The sequence below is a fragment of the Taurulus bubalis genome, assembly GCF_910589615.1.
Source record: "Taurulus bubalis genome assembly, chromosome: 5".
Lineage (NCBI taxonomy): Eukaryota > Metazoa > Chordata > Actinopteri > Perciformes > Cottidae > Taurulus > Taurulus bubalis.
In genome coordinates, this window is record NC_136593.1 from 14,769,865 (window position 1) to 14,789,181 (window position 19,317).

General features: G+C 39.9%; 2 protein-coding genes across 2 annotated transcripts; one reads left to right on the forward strand and one right to left on the reverse strand.

Annotated features, from left to right (window-relative positions):
* Nucleotides 1-1,305: 1,305 nt before the first annotated feature.
* srsf3b (serine and arginine rich splicing factor 3b) lies at nt 1,306-6,225 on the reverse strand. The gene is made up of 6 exons (XM_079217866.1): nt 6,169-6,225; nt 5,038-5,248; nt 4,802-4,942; nt 2,863-2,901; nt 2,238-2,324; nt 1,306-1,952 (listed from the first exon to the last, which is right to left on the reverse strand). Exons 2-6 carry the CDS (start codon nt 5,238-5,240, stop codon nt 1,925-1,927), a joined length of 498 nt encoding a protein of 165 aa, XP_079073992.1. The 5' UTR covers nt 5,241-5,248; nt 6,169-6,225; the 3' UTR covers nt 1,306-1,924.
* Nucleotides 6,226-7,641: 1,416 nt separating this feature from the next.
* Nucleotides 7,642-16,830, forward strand: LOC306736879 (S-adenosylhomocysteine hydrolase-like protein 1; the record flags this gene model as incomplete). Its single annotated transcript, XM_079218564.1, has 17 exons — nt 7,642-7,821; nt 10,365-10,473; nt 10,724-10,867; nt 11,189-11,289; nt 11,561-11,663; nt 12,376-12,470; nt 12,639-12,745; nt 12,848-12,964; nt 13,673-13,736; nt 14,119-14,207; nt 14,506-14,576; nt 14,782-14,876; nt 14,977-15,075; nt 15,941-16,009; nt 16,155-16,233; nt 16,561-16,681; nt 16,801-16,830. The coding sequence occupies 17 exons, from the start codon at nt 7,642-7,644 to the stop codon at nt 16,805-16,807; spliced, it is 1,650 nt and encodes a 549-aa protein (XP_079074690.1). The 3' UTR covers nt 16,808-16,830.
* Nucleotides 16,831-19,317: the final 2,487 nt, after the last annotated feature.

The following is a 19,317-nucleotide window of genomic DNA, read 5'->3' on the forward strand; positions in this document are numbered from 1 at the left end:
CCCCACACATTAAAAAAAAAACCGCAACAGAGCCTATTTCTCGCCGCATACAATCGGACCAATGCGAGAACTGTTTGCTCGCGCGTGGCGTTTGTTACAAGATTTAGTCCGCTGTATAAATTTCAGTTATACAAGGTGTCACTTTTAAAGAGCAATAAGGATGGCGAGGACACACGCACAGGCAGATTGCATTTCACATTTATTTACTTAAACACAGTAAGCCACGTAAAGAACAAAGAGTGGCACATGCATAGGCTCAGATATACAGATATAAATAAAAAAGGAGGAGTCCATATGAGGATTTTCACATGCAGCGCAGGTGGCTCAGCCTGCAGCAAGAGAGATAGAGAGGTCGAGGGAGGGGGAGAAAGTGAGAGACTCACGTGAATGAGACTGCAATTGTTTTTGGCTGTTTTGTAACTCTTCCAATTTTGATCTAAAAAATGTAAGGGGCTTCTGACTTGCTCTGGCATGCTTGGTGTTCAGGTGGCGGCGCAAATAAGAGGCTTCAGACAGCTGTTAGCCAGAACCTCACTGCACAACACGCACTGTGGCTTCGGGCAATCTGCATTGCCAATCCAAGTGAAGCCCAGACCCAGATAATTGTCATCATATTTCCTCATCTGCTTCTTGATTGTAGAAAGACAATTTGACATGATGGAAGATTCACATTAAATAAACACATCTAATTTAGGCCAAACTTTAATTTAAGAAAATTTCACCAATTCAGTTTTGACTATCTGAAAATGTGACTAAATTCCAATCGTTCAAACCAAACAAATTGCAGCCTACATCAATGGGCAACAGAGGAATCAACTAAAGCCACCAATTTGATGAGAAGTGTGACGACCCTCTCTGCCACTAGCCGTTGTCCCTGCAAGGGTGCAGGTGGGCGTGGCAGAGGGTCGTCATGAGAGTGGGGACACTTGTGCTAATTAGCGGACCACTTTTAAAAGGCCCTCTGGTCTGAGCTGGTGCTCTCTGCCCCGAGACTGGGTGGTGTTCACGATTATGGTTGATCTCTGCATTATCCAACACTACACACACGTTCCACTCATCACAACTGAAATACTGACTCCACACGCCACTGTTAACCTAGTTTGTGTTTAAATCAAATAAACCATTTTCTGTTAAACTATTCTTTTGTGTGTATCCCCTTTCTTCTATCATGGCCAGTTTGTGACAAAAGTGACCGACCTGGATCAGAACTCCTGTTACGCTCCAAGATGGATTTTGTAGGAGCGCCCTCTTATAGAGAATAATACAGTAGAGGGGAAATAAATATGAACAATTCAGGTCTTTTGTAATCAACCGGTTTCTTTAATTGAGACCATTTCACATTGTATCAAACAAAAGAAAAATAACGGAAAACTTCAAGAACAAAACTCAGTCTTTTTTTCTAAATCTATGCCAGTTTTGAATTTTGGATGTGGGGGTGTTTTAATTACAAACAACCAACCTTTAACTGATGGAAACCTTCAGTGCGATGTAAAAAAAGTAGCACATTGAAAAAACGGTCAGCTTTACAGACAATCAAAAGGAGAGACTCTTATAAATCATCCCAATCCTTAATAAAAAAAATGCTGGCATTGAAAAAGAGGAACTACTCACACTATGTCAAACTACACAGTACATTCATTGACAAAAAGAAAAACCCATACGAGATTAACTGGTGAACTGGAATGCTGGGTGGCACGACTTTCAGGACCTTTCAGGGGTGAGGCATCACACCTGTACACACCCACTCAATTTATGTGAAAACATGTAAAGGAGAGGGACACTAAAATGCTTGATCGTTAAAAAAAAAAAAAAAAAAACTCAACACAAAAACTACGACACGGCCATGTTGAATTCCATCATTTGAAACAGCCAAGCCTGTACAACAGTTCATCTTCCGCTCCCTTTACGCCCGGCGGGTGTTCCTCTACTTTCTGTCGTTAGACCTGGAGCGACTGTGGAGAGTGAAAACAAACTATTAAAAGCGAGAAAGAATTACAGCCCAAACTAAAACTCTCGGCAATACCACACTGGAACAAACAAGATGAGGCAAAGGATGCCTCGGTTCGTAAGATTAGCGACGCATGAGTGTTACTTGGTGTCCTCTAGAGAAAACCAAAGGCAATGTACCAATAGTTTCAATAGGAGAGTCATACAACTACACCTCAAATTAAACTGTCAAATATATGTCAGGACGCAAGACAAAATGTATCTTCAGAGAGCTCAAAATATATCAGTACCTCCTTGATCGCGAAAAGGACCTTGAAGGTTTGTGGTTCCTGTCCCTGGAGAGAGACTTCTCCCTCCTCCGGTCTTTGGAGAAAGACCTGAAAACAGCAAACCACCCATTAGGTTAACATTCACTGTTCCTATATACTAATCATGTTCGCCTGTTGGGTTGATTTGAAACTTCGTAGTTTGGAATCACGAGTATTTGGATCAATTAGTTAAGTAGAAGAACTTAATAATTAAATATATAGTCAAACTTATATAGTTGCTTAATTTAGGTACCACTAAAACAGGAGTCAAATTCCATGGATGTGTACACACACACAGCCAATGAAGCTGATTCTCATAAGGCTGATTCTGAGTTAGTCACTTGGAAATAATGAAAGCCAAAACAAATTAGGTTCAATCCGGGTTTCGAAATTGTTCCGATTTTATAAATTTACAAAACAAAAGTTCATGTAGCAATTATAAGTTACAACTATTCTCATGACTTCCTTTAGATATGTTGATATAAAATATAAATGAGAGAATATTGCAGGATATTCTATGTGTAGGAAAATATAATTATAAAATACCTCAAAGATTTAAGCTTTTGGGTTTAACTGTGAATGCAAGACTTCCTGAAATCTGACATACCTGCTTCGACTGCGGCTGAAGCTCCTCTTGCGTGGGGATCTGCACAGGAAAATAAAGAAGTGTTAAGAACATACACAGACGCATCGGCCCCTGTAGAGCTCCACACTATCCCAATACTTTTCATACACGGGCCCCCTTCAACACAGCCCCTTTGTCTAACTCAATTACTCTCAACAGAAATAAAACACTTTTTCCAGGTACACAATTATCTCAATCAGAAATAGAAATCACTGACAATGGAGCTAGTACATAAAGATGGCAGGTGCTGAAAAATGATCTCACCCATCCCACAGTGCGTTGCGCATCTATACATCAAGTCATCAGTGTAAGTTATGTTTAATGTATTAATTTGGAACGGTAGAGCAAGATGTGTCCTCCGAGCTATGATTAATATACAAGATTTGGTCATACTGTCTTAGCTGATCACAAATTGAAGTGCGCTCACAAGCAAACTTTGCTCTATTAGAAGATTTTAACGCTGCACTGTGGACTGGCCGAGTTGTGTGGGGATAAAAACACACACACCGAGGCCACCATCTGTATGAAACTGGCCCACTGGATCCAAAGGGAGAACATTAGGAAGTGTAAGCTAATATCAAACACAATATGCTGGTCCCTGGGAATAAGTCTTGAGAAGCAACCAGGCTAAGATATTCTAAAACCAACCATACAGCAAAAAAAAAAAAAAAATACTTTTAATTTTCATTTGGGGGTTGAGGAGTTTTGTGGGACTTGATAATTCTGCTCAGAGCCCCAAGACATACCATACAGATGTTTGTCTAGAATGGAAATCTCTGGAAATGTCAAGTTCCAGATATACGACTCAAATAATTAAAAAAAGAACAACCTTTTCAGACCAGCTTTCTCTTCACTTTCAAAACTGTAATCAGCAGTGTACTGAATGAAGCAGGAAAACTTACTAGTATTTTTGGTTTTCAACAAGCTAGATATGACGAAAGGGAGGCAGACTGCCGGCCGGGTAGGTAGAATTGGCTGAATAGGACTGGCCAGATGCTGCAAGGTGTTTAGGTGGCAGGCAGATGGGGGCTGGCTGTGGCTTTTTTCCTGCTTTAATTGGTTAACCGAAGGCTGCTGTTGGTAGGTTGTAGACATTTGGGAACGTAATACGCTGATTGGTCGAGAATGTGAGGTGGGCCGCTGCAGTTTGGATTAAGGTTGAAGGAGGAGGAGGTTGAGAACGGCATGCTGAGGAACCAATGGGTTGGTGCAACTTGACGACTGGCCATGCCTGGGTCATGTGACAGCACCAGCCAAGCTGATTGGTGCACGATGGTCAGCAGTCACATGATGCTGAAAGAGGACTAGTTGATTGACTCAGAGGATGGTGAGAGGAGGCATGGTGACGGCTCTGCAACGGGTTTCATTCTTATTAATATAGATGAAAAATAAAAGCATCCTCAAACAAAAGGAAAAAAATGCATCACATTTGGCACTTTTATCCCCCCAACATTTTAAACAGATTATACTTTCTCTGAAGAATTATGTAATCCTATTTCACACACCTATTTTGTCCTTTTTTTGACAACTTTTTGAGAGTGTACAAAATGATGTACACTTAAAAAGAAGCACTAGTACCTACAGCAGAGGTTTTACAGGCCAGATTTTAAGACGCATTTTCAATACAAAGACTTCACTACATGATCTGGAAAAATGTCCTATTCCCATGTCATATTTCATTATTTGGTTATGAAAGTCTATCTGTTTGACTCCCTACATAAATAATATCAATGAAGATGAAACTACCACAACTGTATAATCAGCAGAAAACACTAGAAATTCCCACACTGGAAAAACATAAGCAACTACCAGGAAATATACTGTGTGTAAAAGAGCGGAATCAGAAAGTCACTAGCAGGAAATAACAACATAGAAGATATGCTGTCCCTGCTGGCCACTTTCAGATAATAACATGGGTCACCTTCGTCTGGCTTGTGGGCTACGACGTCTGTTGTCGTCTCTGTCTCGAGGACGTCTGCTCCATGGAGGAGGAGCGCCACGGGTGCGACTGCGCTTCTCGCCATTGGACAACTCTACTCGCACCCGGCAACCACACAACGTCCTATAAAAAAAACAGTTATTAATAAAGATGAATACTGTTCCCCCCCCCCCCAATTTTGGCCACTGTATGCCAAAATGATTTATATCGCTACCTACCTTCCATCGAGCTCACGCACAGCATCCGTTGCATCTCTAGGATCTTCAAATTCTACAAAAGCGAAGCCTGGAGGGTTCCTGGCCACCCAGACACTTCGGAGAGGACCATAGTAGCCGAATGACCTCTCTAACTCAGTCTTGTTTCCATTGTTCCCCAAATTTCCAACATAGATCTTGCAATCAAGAGGACAGTCACGATGCATGACCGGATCTGAAAAATAATAAAGAAAGGAAATTGATTATTAATGCAACAGACACATTGATTACCTCAAATTCCAGCTTCTTTACATCTGTATTAGTTCACAATCTGGTGAGAAAGAGGACAGCAGGACCGAGCAGGGCCTGGTGCTTCTGCAGCAGATAAAACAGCTTTCACCTCCGTTTCCTGTTATCTTGTGAGAGGAGCATGAATCAGGCCAATAAACCAAGTGAACACAGCTAGCGATGTATAAATCAACGGTAATAAAATATAATGCATTATTATCCACCTGAGTGGAAACATGTATATGCAACTCACCAAACAAAAAACAGAACGCCAATGTGACTTCTCACGCAAATCTTCCAGAACAACGTCCTCCAATGTATGTGACATAATGTATGTACGTTTCCTGTTAGTTACTAGCTTAACGTGACAAGACCATACCACGTGTCCACGTCTCCAACACATTCTTCAAAGTGTTGCCACTTGGCCTCGAGTGATTTATTCTTACTTTAGCCTTACAAGAAATAGTATTCATGGGCACGTTACGTTAGTTAGTTTAGCTCATACTGACCCGCAAGCATCGTTAGCTTGAAGTACTAGCTCAGCTACGTTTTTGTTTCCTTGGGCGGCTCAATCATACCTTGTTCCCCATGTCCCGCCTATAAAATACTAATATTAATACAATACACGTGTCATATTCGACATTAGTTTGTGCACCGGTACCTTGAAGCTAATGCTAGCTAGTGGCTTTAGAACGGTAGCTAAAATGGCTGTCGCCTTTCCGAGGCCTACTTCTAATACAACAACCTCAGCAGCCAAACAATAACATCCGATTAAATTGATGCTACGATACGATTAATCGACGCAAATGTGCAAATCTTGAAACGTTTCAGCGCAACACACAATTGGGAATTTCGTTGAAGGCTTACTTTTTTCGTTGCAATTCAAGGTTCCGACTATCCGCGTTTCTCCGGCTGGTTTGTTCCTGTCGGTCGTCGATGGAAAATGGCGTGACGGAACATGAGCGTGTCAGTGCATACAGTCTGCGGTAGGTTGACCGGGCTGCTGCTCTCGGGAGGGCGGGGACACGTTAAAGAAGGACGCGGCCGCCGGAAATGTTATCTGCTTATGGTACTAGGCTGCCTGTGCACTTTACAAGTGCAAATACTTCTCAAATTGGTGTAACGTGACCAGAGAAAATAGAGAAAAAAAGGTTTGTTTCAAAAGGCAGGTAACCTACAACTCCCAGAATGCACTGTGGTTGTTGTCGCTAGCGCCACTCCCAGGCCCAGCAGAGTATTTGTGAGTGAACCACAGTCGGTGGCATGAACCTCCCTTCTCACCTCATGTATTACAATAAACGCATAATTGATACCGCAAATAACTCGTATTTCCCACTGCAATAAGTATAATAAATCACCCCTGGCCAGATCCTCCGTAAATTGAATCATCAACATCCCTAACACCGCTTTCACTGTATATACTATATTTATGTACACACTTGATATACTTTGCATTTTTGCACTTTTTATTATTTAATTTTCTTAAATGTCTTATATGTAACTTTGTTTGCTGCTATCTATCTATCTATCTATCTATCTATCTATCTATCTATCTATCTATCTATCTATCTATCTATCTATCTATCTATCTATCTTTATTTGATTCAGTAAGAAGTGCAGATGCTGAAAAAAGGAATGCTTCCTCGTGCACACCGTGTCGTGATGTATAGTGTTAACTTATAGTAGTTAATGATTTGCAGTCTCAAGGTAAAAGTAAAAAGGGAGCGTGCGTAGTGGATGAGGATTCCAGCGATTACTACGAGTTTAATGCTGCATTTACAAATACTGGGAAATGACTGTCTCCGCTCTGTACTCCAATGCACACTAACACTGTTTTCAATCAAAACAATAATAATTTCACTCTAAATTGTGAGTATGCATAAATATATATATATATAGATTGATTCGCTAGTGAGTTGTTTACGGCTCAAATCTAGAATAAATACTATACCGGTTATTCTCTGATGCCCCATTCCCTCTGAACGCAGCTGTATATATATAGTATACTGCAACGCCCCCTCAGTCTGCTGGTTACCGCCCACAAAGTTACTCAGCCAGATGACAGCTGAGGGAGCAGGGACTCACACAGCTGAACTCTACGCAACATAACAGACAACATCACGACATCTGTCAGCGCCAGATTAAAAGGGGAAGACACCCACACATTTATGCCAGTGTTGCTTTTACTTACAATTATTACGTTTACTTTAATTTGAAAGCCTCTCTTCTGCTCGTTGTTGGAATACGTAGCTAGCAGCGCGAGGACATCGTTAACGTTAGCTTCTGTGACGTTACTACCAGAGAGCAGTCAACGGTGGTTGTATCTCAGACTCCGTCACCATGTCGGATCCGGCCGGGGAGGCGAAACTGGAGGTGAAACAGGCGAGCAAAGAAGTGAAAGAGAGCGAAAACGTGGCGGAAAAATATTCAGCAATGACCGTAAGCAAGAATAGCGAAATGAACATGGGAGAGCTGTCGTCCGCCTTCAGCGCGGTGCCGACTCACAAACCAGTTAAAAAGGTAAGACCGATCTAGTGTGTCACATGTATACAGTGATTTTACTTAGTTCAATGTGTAGTAGTTAGAGTACCTCATGTATCTGCGGTATTCATTTGGGTGCACGCGGTCAGTTGACCCTAAATAAATTAGGTTCACAACAGATCAATGCCGACAGTATACTGAGCAGTAACTAATATACTCCAGTCCTTTGGTAAATAAAGGACATAGCCTTTATATTTACCTTCCCCTTGCAAGCTGTAATACATAATACATTTAACATGATTTTTTTTTAGCACATTTTAAGGAACATTAAAGCAAAAATATACACACATAATCATTCACATGGATTGTCTCTCCATCTGTGTCACAGAATAAAGCCTTTATTATAGACAAGAGATGGGCAGATTAATATTGTATGTGAACTATAGGCCTATATATGTTATATAATTATGCTGCAGTAAACATTATGGGATTTAAAAAGTTTTTCTTTATCCTAGGATGTGAGGTAGTACGAAGAGACACCGTTGGCAGCTTTCTATATACTTCAAAGTATTATCCAATTATAGGAGCTCAGCAATGAAAAGTCACATGGTTTACATTACCACTGTCTACATGTGTACAATGACTGAAGTCTGAACGTTTCTTTTTAACCCTCAGTCACTAGTGCTTCTTAACAGAAAAGATCAGTTCAGTTTATCTGTTTGGTTAAAGTTTTCTTCAGGTACGCATACTTTTTGACTTCCAATCCACATTTAACTCGAGGAAACAACTGAATGATTTGCTCTGTGTAACACTCACAAAAGAGGGATGTTAACTGACACCATCAAGGAACAAGGAAGGGTTGCACCATGAATTCCTCAGGGCTTAAAGTGGAACATATTTGCACATCTCACCTGAGTCGCAGTGGACAAATGAATACCAGTTTTGGACAAAATATACCCTCTACTGACTTTTTTACATGGAGCAAACAGGTAACACATAACCAGAAATCTGTCAAATGCAAAGTCTCAACACAAAAAATGAACTAGTCAGCCTTGCTGTCTCACTAAAGAATTCTTTCACATCCTCATTCTCTCTCAGGGAGGAACTTAATAGTTATAGAAACCATTGGCTGGCAATTTGCTCTCAAAAGAACAGTTTGATTTTTCTTTTGTCCGATTTAATAATTTAAGGCGTATCCTGGTGCCAAATAATACAAAATAAATCATGCTAATACAGTTAACATATTACATTATACACATTATGTTGTATGATCCTTGTAAAATTCCATTATTTACCAACTATTTCCCAAAGCTTTAATCCTGGACACGATAAAAGGAAGACAATTGAGAACATCGAGTACTATAAACAGCTACTGCAATAATTCATTTATGTGTGGCAATGTTTATGTAAAACACAGAACGAAATATTATTGACACAGTTAGGTCATAGTTTCATCTGTCATATGAGGTCAAAGGTTTTAGAAAAGGGGAAAAGAAGAGCATGTTGTTCATGTACTCAGGGATACAGGCTCAATGCCCAGTGGAAGACTTTGTTTTTTACACAGACATGGTTAGCTTATGTTAAGGTGTTATGTTGCAGATGTTTAGTATGTTATGTAGTTAATAAATAGGTATTGATGGATACATTAAGTAGCAAGCTTACAAAGTACAATGCATGAGGTTGGACTTCCTCTTTCAGCCATCAAAAGAATTGTATAAAAGAATGTACATCAAGTGCCAAAATAACATCACACATGCAAGCCAATCATCAGTGGTTATAACAACACCACCATAGTCATCATTTTGCATTAGTCCTGGAATCTATAAGAAGTACGTTGTAATGCAGTGCATACATACAATCTTCAATGAGGCTCTTTAATGATCAGATCTTCTGGAACCAAGATTAGATTACATATTCCTTTATTAGTCCCGCCATGGAGAAATCTCAGGATTACAGCAGCAAACAGGATAATCTCGGTATCATAACCCACACTATCTGGTGTGGGTTGCAGGTGAAATAGATGGTGTCCTGTCGCCTTAAGCTCAAGAAAAACAGCTTTACATTATTTTTTGTTGCCATGTAATTTGCACTGGTATGTGGAGGGTTTTCAGTATCAGGCCAAACTGGCAGCTGGAGAATGAAGAACCTGACTCCCCTTCTATAATGAGGAGAATGGGGAAGGGACACACTTGTCCCTTTCTACGTAGGCTGGTGGGAAAATAGTCAGATTTTGTTCCCATGCTCTGATTATTTATATCTCAGATTCTTTGTTTTTGCTGAGACCAAAAAAAGTAAAAAAATCTCACCTGGCACGGCAAAGACAAATACCCAGAAACATTCCAGAAACTGCTGAGGTGTAGAGATTTCCCTGTTGACTTCTCCATACCTGAACTAAAGATAACACTCCAGCAGCTGCAAGATGTTTTGTTTTTTTTGTTTTTTGATTTTATCTCTTATCTTATACATTGCTCAAAACTTCGGTTTGTATGCATTGGAAATAACGTCATTGTAACCATCTATGACAACACGTACAGTGTGTAACTTGATTTGTTAATTTTTTATATATAAATATATATCAGCAAATCCAGTTTGTGGAGGACAAGCAGGAGTTCAGCAGGTTCCCCACCAAGGCAGGCCGGCGCTCCCTGTCCCACTCCATCTCTCAGTCATCCACAGACAGCTACAGCTCCGGTAAGGAGAGGCGGCAAGATACACTTGACCTCTAGTGTTCAATTGGGCTGCAGTATAATATTTTTGCATGAATTTATGACCGTCTTTGATTAAAACAAAACAAAAAACCTGAGTTATTATAGACGTTAACTGAACTTTAGAGTGGTAAAGGGAGATGGTGAATTTGGAGCTCTAAATGTATTAAACCACTTTAGTTTTCTTTGGTGGCTTTAATTTAGTGAGTTCTTTGAAAGCCTTGTTTCCTTCACAGCTGCGTCCTATACGGATAGCTCTGACGATGAGACCTCACCACGGGACAAAACTCAGGTGAACTCCAAGGGCAGCAGCGACTTCTGTGTCAAGAGCATCAAACAGACTGAATTTGGAAGACGTGAGATTGAGATCGCAGAACAAGGTATTGTGTCATTTAAACCAAACATCATTCCGAATTTATAAAATATCGGTAAAGTTGTCTGTTGAGCAGTTACATTTTTTTAATTTGAAAATATTTTTTTTTTGTCTGATTCCATTTGGTCTAATTGAAAGAAATAAAACCTTCACTTTCACTACATCACCACACAAGATAACATTATAATAAAGAAAAGGCAAAAACACTTGTATTTTCTTAAAGAGTGCTTATATCTAGCTATATCTTTTAAAACGGAGGTTATATAACTAGAGTTTTGTGAGATTATGTCTTTCTCACTCATCCCTCTTTATGTTTTCTCATTTTCAGATATGTCAGCGCTGATCTCACTCAGGAAGAGAGCGCAGAGTGAGAAACCCTTGGCAGGTGCCAAAATTGTGGGCTGCACTCACATCACTGCCCAGACCGCAGTAAGATTTATCTCTTAGCTTCAACACCCATGCAATGACTGCAGTGTGAGAGTGCCTCTCAATCAGGATAGGGTTTATGTCAACTGTCTGCACTACTTACTACTTACGGTCTAGAAAACAGGAATTAAAATAAAAAAAACAAATAATGTCAACTCTTCTATTACTAGAGTCTCAAATGATTAAAGTGTTGTGGAGTTGTTGGCTGTTTATCATGGACAACTCATCAGCCATCAACAACCAGCTGATCCCAAAAATTCCTCTGTGTTTTCAGGTGCTGATCGAGACTCTGGTGGCTCTTGGGGCTCAGTGCCGCTGGACTGCATGTAACATTTACTCTACACAGAATGAAGTGGCTGCTGCTCTGTCAGAGACTGGTAAGCAGTAGATAAGGGGAAAAACATTTAGTTTTTTCCCTACCCAACACCAAACATATTTTAATTGCACTTCATTACCAACAATAACATGTTTATAACAGACCATATGACTAGTGTAAAGGGTTTTCTTATGCATTTTCCCCCATGTGAGCATCTCTTTATGTCTTTTAGAACCAAGGATACGGTTTGGAAATGTTTAATAAACTCTTGAAAAATCTGCCCTGCAGAGATAATGGGAACACATACGATTTGGCATTTAGTGAAGGAGCAGTTAACCACTATAGCCTTTTATCTATGGTTGCTATGTAAGTGTTTAAGTATGTACTAAATGTCCACTGTATAGTTTTCATGTTCTTACAAACTGAGGGGGTTGCAACAGATTAAGGAGTAGCTCAGTAGAGATCATGCATTTTTGGTGGGTTGAGTTTGTGTCTACTGTGAAGTAAGTTATTTACAACGTACTCAGTGGTTTTCTGGTCTTCCACGGTTGAGCTGTTATACCTATCACTCTGTGGTGCTGTACTAAATGACATGTTCACAAATATGTAATGTAGAGCAGTATTTTGTACCAGATTGTTCAGTTTTTCTGAATAATTCACCGTCACAGTATCAATAACTTTGCACTCAATCACTGTCATATGTGCAGCTCAAGACAAATACAGTGTTATTGATGTAAGGTTTTTCAAGGTATTAGCCATCTGTTTTGTTTCAGGTGTGGCAGTGTTTGCCTGGAAAGGGGAGTCTGAAGATGATTTCTGGTGGTGTATTGACCGCTGTGTCAACACGGAGGGTTGGCAGCCTAACATGGTACATGGAAAAGTTTGTTTTTCTACCTTTTGTGACGGAACAGTTTATGTACCAATAGGCTTTGATATGTGAACGATGTAGACAAACAAATGCCTCAAATAGCTATTATTTTCAAATGATTTAAATGAATGGCTATTTGCACGTAAATATTTGTCACCTATCTGTTAGATCCTTGACGATGGAGGAGACTTGACACACTGGATGTACAAAAAATACCCCAATGTATTCAAGAAGATCAGAGGCATTGTGGAGGAGAGTGTCACTGGGGTACACAGGTGATTTACTGCTTCATAGATATGCTTCCTATAAACTATTTAGTGACACACCCACAGCAACAAGGTAAAGGCTTCTACCTTCCTCGTCTTGCCTCTCTCTAGGTTGTATCAGCTGTCTAAAGCTGGAAAACTGTGTGTACCGGCTATGAATGTAAACGACTCCGTCACCAAGCAGAAGTTTGACAACCTCTACTGCTGCAGAGAATCAATCCTGGACGGGTAAGTAGGCTCATGATTAAACAGCAATTATTTTAATATCTTACAACAGCCCATTTTTGCCACTTGCCAATAATTAGGATTCTCAAATCATAGCTTTTCCTTCACTCTTGAGTGGGTTATCAGATGCCACATAACCAACATCCAACCTTTGTTTACTGGGACACTGTAGTGAGTCCCCTGGTCCAAAAAGATCAAATTTGCATAATATTTCATAAGGAGCTTTTCTGCTGTGCTCTCTGCTCAACACGGAGCAAAACAGCTTGAGAGCACAGCTATTGCATTTATTACCGTCCTGTTAATTATCACCACCACAGCATATAAATAGTGTCGTACTCTTTAACAACGTCTGCACATCTCTGTATCGAGTCAGTGCTTTCTGCACTCACTGCTCATAATTTATTGCTGTTCCTTCTGATTAATAATCTGCAAGGTACACTCATGTCTTGTTGCAGGTGTTCCATTATGAGTTACATCACTAAATGTCGGCACCATTAGACTTTTAGATTCATGCACTGGGATATTTAAGAGAACTAATGATCTGTTTTAATAAAGAGCTTTTATCCAAGCAGACTTGTCGTCTTATCCACAACTGTGGAACTGTCACAGAACTTTTACTGTACATCAGTGTAAATATGCCAGATTTAGGAGTCCGACATATTCAGATTGGCCGTTTGTCATTTACTAATTTTGTGCCTCAAACCTCCCTAGCTTGAAGAGAACCACAGATGTCATGTTCGGAGGCAAACAGGTGGTCGTATGTGGGTACGGTGAGGTGAGATGCTTCTTTTAACGTTTTAATGCCACATTATTCTTCATCATGTAGCTGTGAAAACATTCATGATGGTGATACACTGTAATGATAATACCTCAGACAACACTGGCCGTGGACTCATAACACGAAGCAGCTGTCATCCCATTTCATTGGACAATATGTACTCTGTCTGACTGTTGAGTCTAGGTGATGTTAAAGGGTCCAAATCTGCCAGACTAGGAGATTGTTTGACTTGCCATGTTAAATACCTAGAGCCTTGATGGATTTGTGTTAAATGGCTCGTTTTTAAATACTGATAAGTGTGATTTCTTAATTCGGGTCATTGTCATGATTGTCATATGTAACTCTGCTGCTCACACATTGTATTGTTTTGTCTTTGCAGGTTGGGAAAGGTTGTTGCGCTGCTCTGAAAGCTCTGGGATCCGTCGTCTCTATTACAGAGATTGATCCCATCTGTGCCCTGCAGGGCTGGTGAGGACAACAAGATGTGGGATTATGATGATCCGAGCTGAATGTGTTGAATGTCAAACATGTATAACTAGGACACACAGCAGGATGGATAACATAGCATAGCCAACTAACTGTGTTTTGTTAATTATTTAACAAACATATTATGAGATGACTGATGTTCAGCTGAAACCAAAACCAACTACATTGACCCAACAGGGACTCCAGCCCTATAACTGAATTGAGTTGCGTGTCAATAAATAATAGAGAGTGTCCTGTTTGTCCCTGGAGCTGAATGCTAAACCTCTGCTCTCTTTAACAGCATGGACGGCTTCAGGGTAGTCAAGCTGAATGAGGTCATCCGCCAGGTTGACGTCATCATCACATGCACTGGTAACTCCACTTCAAACAGTGCGGGTGTTAACTGCTCATGGGATGGATTGACATGGGATTACAATCTACAGCCTTTCTATCTTTACCTTTCTGACATAATAAACGCCTTTTAGTTCACAGGCCTTTGCACTGTTCCTTAAGGCTCTGTGCTAATTATGTCCTGTGAGGTGGGTGACGTACACTGATTGATGATGTCTTTCTCTAGGGAACAAGAATGTGGTGACCAGAGACCAGCTGGACCGCATGAAAAATGGCTCTATTGTCTGCAACATGGGCCACTCCAATACTGAGATTGATGTGGTAAATTGTGCCACAAGGGGAGAATTCAAAGTTATACCATCCTGCAGACTGGGTTGATGTATATTTAAACAGTGGGCATAAACCTGTCATCACATTGCAGGCAAGTCTTCGGACCCCTGAGCTGACCTGGGAGAGAGTGCGCTCTCAGGTGGATCACGTCATTTGGCCTGATGGCAAGAGGGTCATCCTTCTGGCTGAGGTAACTCATCTGTCCGCCTCACAACCACATGTGATAAATAAGTACAGTTGTTTGGCATGTGATGTGTTGAATTTCTTTATTAATCTGTGTTAGTCTTATTTGGGGAAAAAGTTGTATTCGCTTGCTTGAATTTGAAGCAACTGTCCATAACATATACTTATACAGAACTGCTACATATACAACATACAGTGATCCAGCAATCCACTTTCCCTTTGAGACCTGATGTATGAAATATTTTGCACACAAGATGTGGATATATATATATATTTTTTTTGTTTTTGTTGATATAATTGATAAGATTCATGGTTGAAAGGCAGAATGAGTAGAATCTTTGGTTGTGGTTTGTAAACGCAACATTAAAAGTTGACCTCATCGGCAGTTTTACGGCACCAGAAGCGCCGTAGTTTTTCGTTTGGGTGCTAGCTAGCGGGCGAAAGCCTATCCCATATTCACTCTCATTTTGGAATGAGCTTTGTCTGCCATTTTTTTTTAGCTTCTTCTGGGTTGCTACGTTTTTATAGAGGCTGGCACTCAGAAACGTCCCGAACACGGCAAAATTAGACAATACAGGTCGAGGGCGGGGTCTCTGCAGGTACAGACACCGCCAAACACTTCTCGTGGGTCATAAGTAATGGCATTTTAAATTCTTAATTTTAATTAAGAATACTGCCTTTACTTCCTTTTAATCATTTTGATGGTGCTGAATAAAAACAGTCAATAAGTGCCAAAGACACACCCATGAAGTCTCTTACACTGAGTGACTCAATGTCTGGCTTGTGAAGAACTCCGCCACATGTTTGTATGCATGGTTTCATAAAATTGGAACATACTTACCATCATTTTTGACAGTTGTCTTCTTCCACAGGGACGTCTCCTTAACCTCAGCTGCTCCACTGTTCCTACCTTTGTCTTGTCCATCACAGCCACCACTCAGGTAACTGTTGATACTACCAGACAGCCTGCAATAAGCTACACTGTTCAGCAGCTAAAGAAGCGCAGTAGTTATTTCTGCCGTACTCTATTCTAGCCATCATGTGCATCCATTTTCAACAGTATTGTCAATCCATGTTTGTGTTCAGGCCCTGGCCCTTATCGAGTTGTACAACGCTCCTGAGGGACGATACAAGCAGGATGTTTACTTGCTTCCCAAGAAGATGGGTGAGAATATGTAGACCTTAACCTTGACCTGCAGTATAAATGTCCAAAGCATACAAGTAGCATTATGTTCTTTCTCAGTCTGCCTTGCATGTGAGTTTTGAGAGTAGATGTTTGTGACAGGGCTGCACGGTGGTGTTGTGGTTAGCACTGTCGCCTCCCAGCAAGAGGGACCGGGTGAGCGTGAATGGTTGTCTCTATTTGTCAGCCCTGCAGTAGTGGGGCGACAGGAACAGGATTAGTGGTAACCGATAATGGATGGATAAGACAAGGCTGAGATGGAAAGTCAAAGGTTTCTCTTTCTTACCAAATCATATCCATTTATTCCAGATGAATATGTTGCCAGTCTGCATCTGACCACTTTTGATGCCCACCTGACGGAGCTTTCTGATGACCAGGCGAAATACCTGGGCCTGAATAAGAACGGCCCTTTTAAACCCAACTACTACAGGTACAATTCTGCTAAATGTTGCAACTATGAAACCTAAATCTATGAAATAGAAATTGCATTTTCTGTTAATGTTTAGCTATTAAACATTTACTAACTAAACTTGTTCTTGGTATTCACAGGTATTAGTCTGCAAGGGAACACCAGATCCACACACCTACAAGGGAATGCTACCATCACCTGATCCCTAAGACCAGAGAAAGATTTATGTATTTTGTTTTTTATACTCCTCACAGGATGCACAGCTTATATCTAGTTGTATTTTACTGCCTAGAGCAAGTGTTGCTTTCCTTGCTGCTTCCTTCAGAACCCCAGCTGGCTATGAGAAGTCTGTGTAACCACAGCACTTATATCTGCTGTTCAGTTTTATTTTTCTATTATTATTATTATTATTATTATTATTATTATCCGTTTCCAAATCTTCTGGCCCCAAGGTTATGTTAGAGTTCTGATAGATATTGAATAATATATTAATATATTGTGCCAAATGACTGTGACAGAGAAGGGTTAACGTTGCTGTGAAATGCTAATGGTTAGTTGTGTAAACTGTTAAAACCTACTCAAAGAGATTCTTTTGATATAGACATATTGAATTCCTCCACTTAACATTTCCAAACCCATAAAATGAAGCTCACTGAGGTTTTTTTTAGCCGCTGTTAGCTCCTTGTTTTGTCTCTCATCAACCTTTTGCGTGGAACTGTTGGCAGCCAAGAACAAAGTCAAGCTCCAATTGTATTTCTCAGGAGTAGGTGAACAAAAAAAAATCACCTTTAATTTGTCATGTGACAAGAAACTTGACTCCATTTAGGGGTTGATGTGTGTCTGCTGGAGGTATAAGTAGGCAATTATTTACTGACAAACAAGCCATAACAACTTGATGATCTGATTGTAAATCAGGGCTGTGTTTCTGTGAGTTTGTTTCTGTCAAAAATCACTTAACGCAGCGTGAAAGCAATGTGACATTGTCCACTTACTTCATACATTCCATCCACAACCTAGAGAAGAAACGTCCTAGTCTATAGTATTGTCCACAATACTGCGAACAATCAGCACGTCTGGGGAACAAAAAGGAACTTAAATACATTTGACAGCAGCAAACCTAAGAATAGAGCTTGACATTTATTTTCTTGAAAATATGTGTCCATTCATGAGGTATGGTTCCTGGTTAGAATAGTATCTGCACCTCAGGGCATCCACATATCTCCAATTATTTGTAAATATATTTTTTCCAGATCAGCACTTTCTCAATTTAGTGTCCATGTCTCATCATTCTCCTGAAATGATTATTTACAGAATAACTGTAAAATAGGGTTTGAGATGTTAATAGTCTAAAATCTATGTCACCTGTTCAGAGTTAATTGACTTTTGCAGATATTTATAGTCTGTGTTGTTGAAGATTTTTAACAACAGAAAAGTCAACGTCAATCCAAAAATGCTCCGAGCTCAGACATGGACAAGCATTGTTGTCAGCACATTTGCTTTGGCACGTATGTAAGCTTTACCTTCTGTTCTCTTGCAGTATTGCACCATTATTACAGCTTTTCTAATACCACAATATTTAGTTTAGTTCCGTGATGCTTTTCATTGTTCAAAAGGCTAAGCACAGTTGTTGTGAGGCTCGTTAATTACACAAACTCATTATGCCACTTTTAATTCTCTATATTTACTTTTAATATTTTTTTGACTCTGTGGCCACATTTGTTGACTCAATCAATTAATTTTTAATTCAAACTATATAGTGTGCAGGTAGTAGTTGTGTCATGCTGAATGTATAGTTTTTCAACACATTTTAACTTGCTGTATATCCCACTGGTGGTCTGTGGGCCAATATTACTCCAAACTGTTGCCAGTATTACTGTCCCTGCCAATGGTTCGGCCCCTTGTCACCTTTTTAAGGTGTTGTTCCACATGTGTTTATTCAGTATCCCGTCCACCCTTCACCAAACCTTACCCACACGTTGCAGTTAATTCCTGTATTTCATTTTATGTGAAATTCATTTTTGTCACTTTCTCTTGCTGTTTAATTGTATAGTAGCCCGCAGGATGCTACTATGAAGTGCTTTCATTGTTGCACTCAGAGCTTTTTAGGCATCAGAGCCAAGGACATTCAGTGAGGACATCATTGCCAGCAAGATAAGCGCTGAAACCATGGTTACTGGTCAGTGCCTTGTGACTCACTTATTAATTTATATTCACACATACCACTGTGTTCTTCTCACAGTTTGGTTATATATTTTGCAATATACATTGATGGCTATGCAGCTATACATACTCTGTTTTTCTCTCTCTGTATTTTACCTCTGCAATGGTGGAGAGCATTTGTTAAATCAGTGTTGACTCAAAACATATGCATTACTATGAGATGACTAACAGTTCTAGACATTAGTGTGACATTTTACATTCTGTTGATTTATTTTATTTTATTTTAATTGCTTACGAATCAGGCATTTAAATTAGTTGCAGGGGTCTTTTCATAATAAAACTTAAAATATGCCTTTTATATGTTTGAACTAATAATCAAGTCATTTAGCCCTATAGTTTTAACTCTTTTATAGAGACAAATGAATGTTACTTGTTTGACGTTTTTGACATGGAGACGATCTATAGTTTAGTTTGAGGAACATAATTACAAAGTAGGC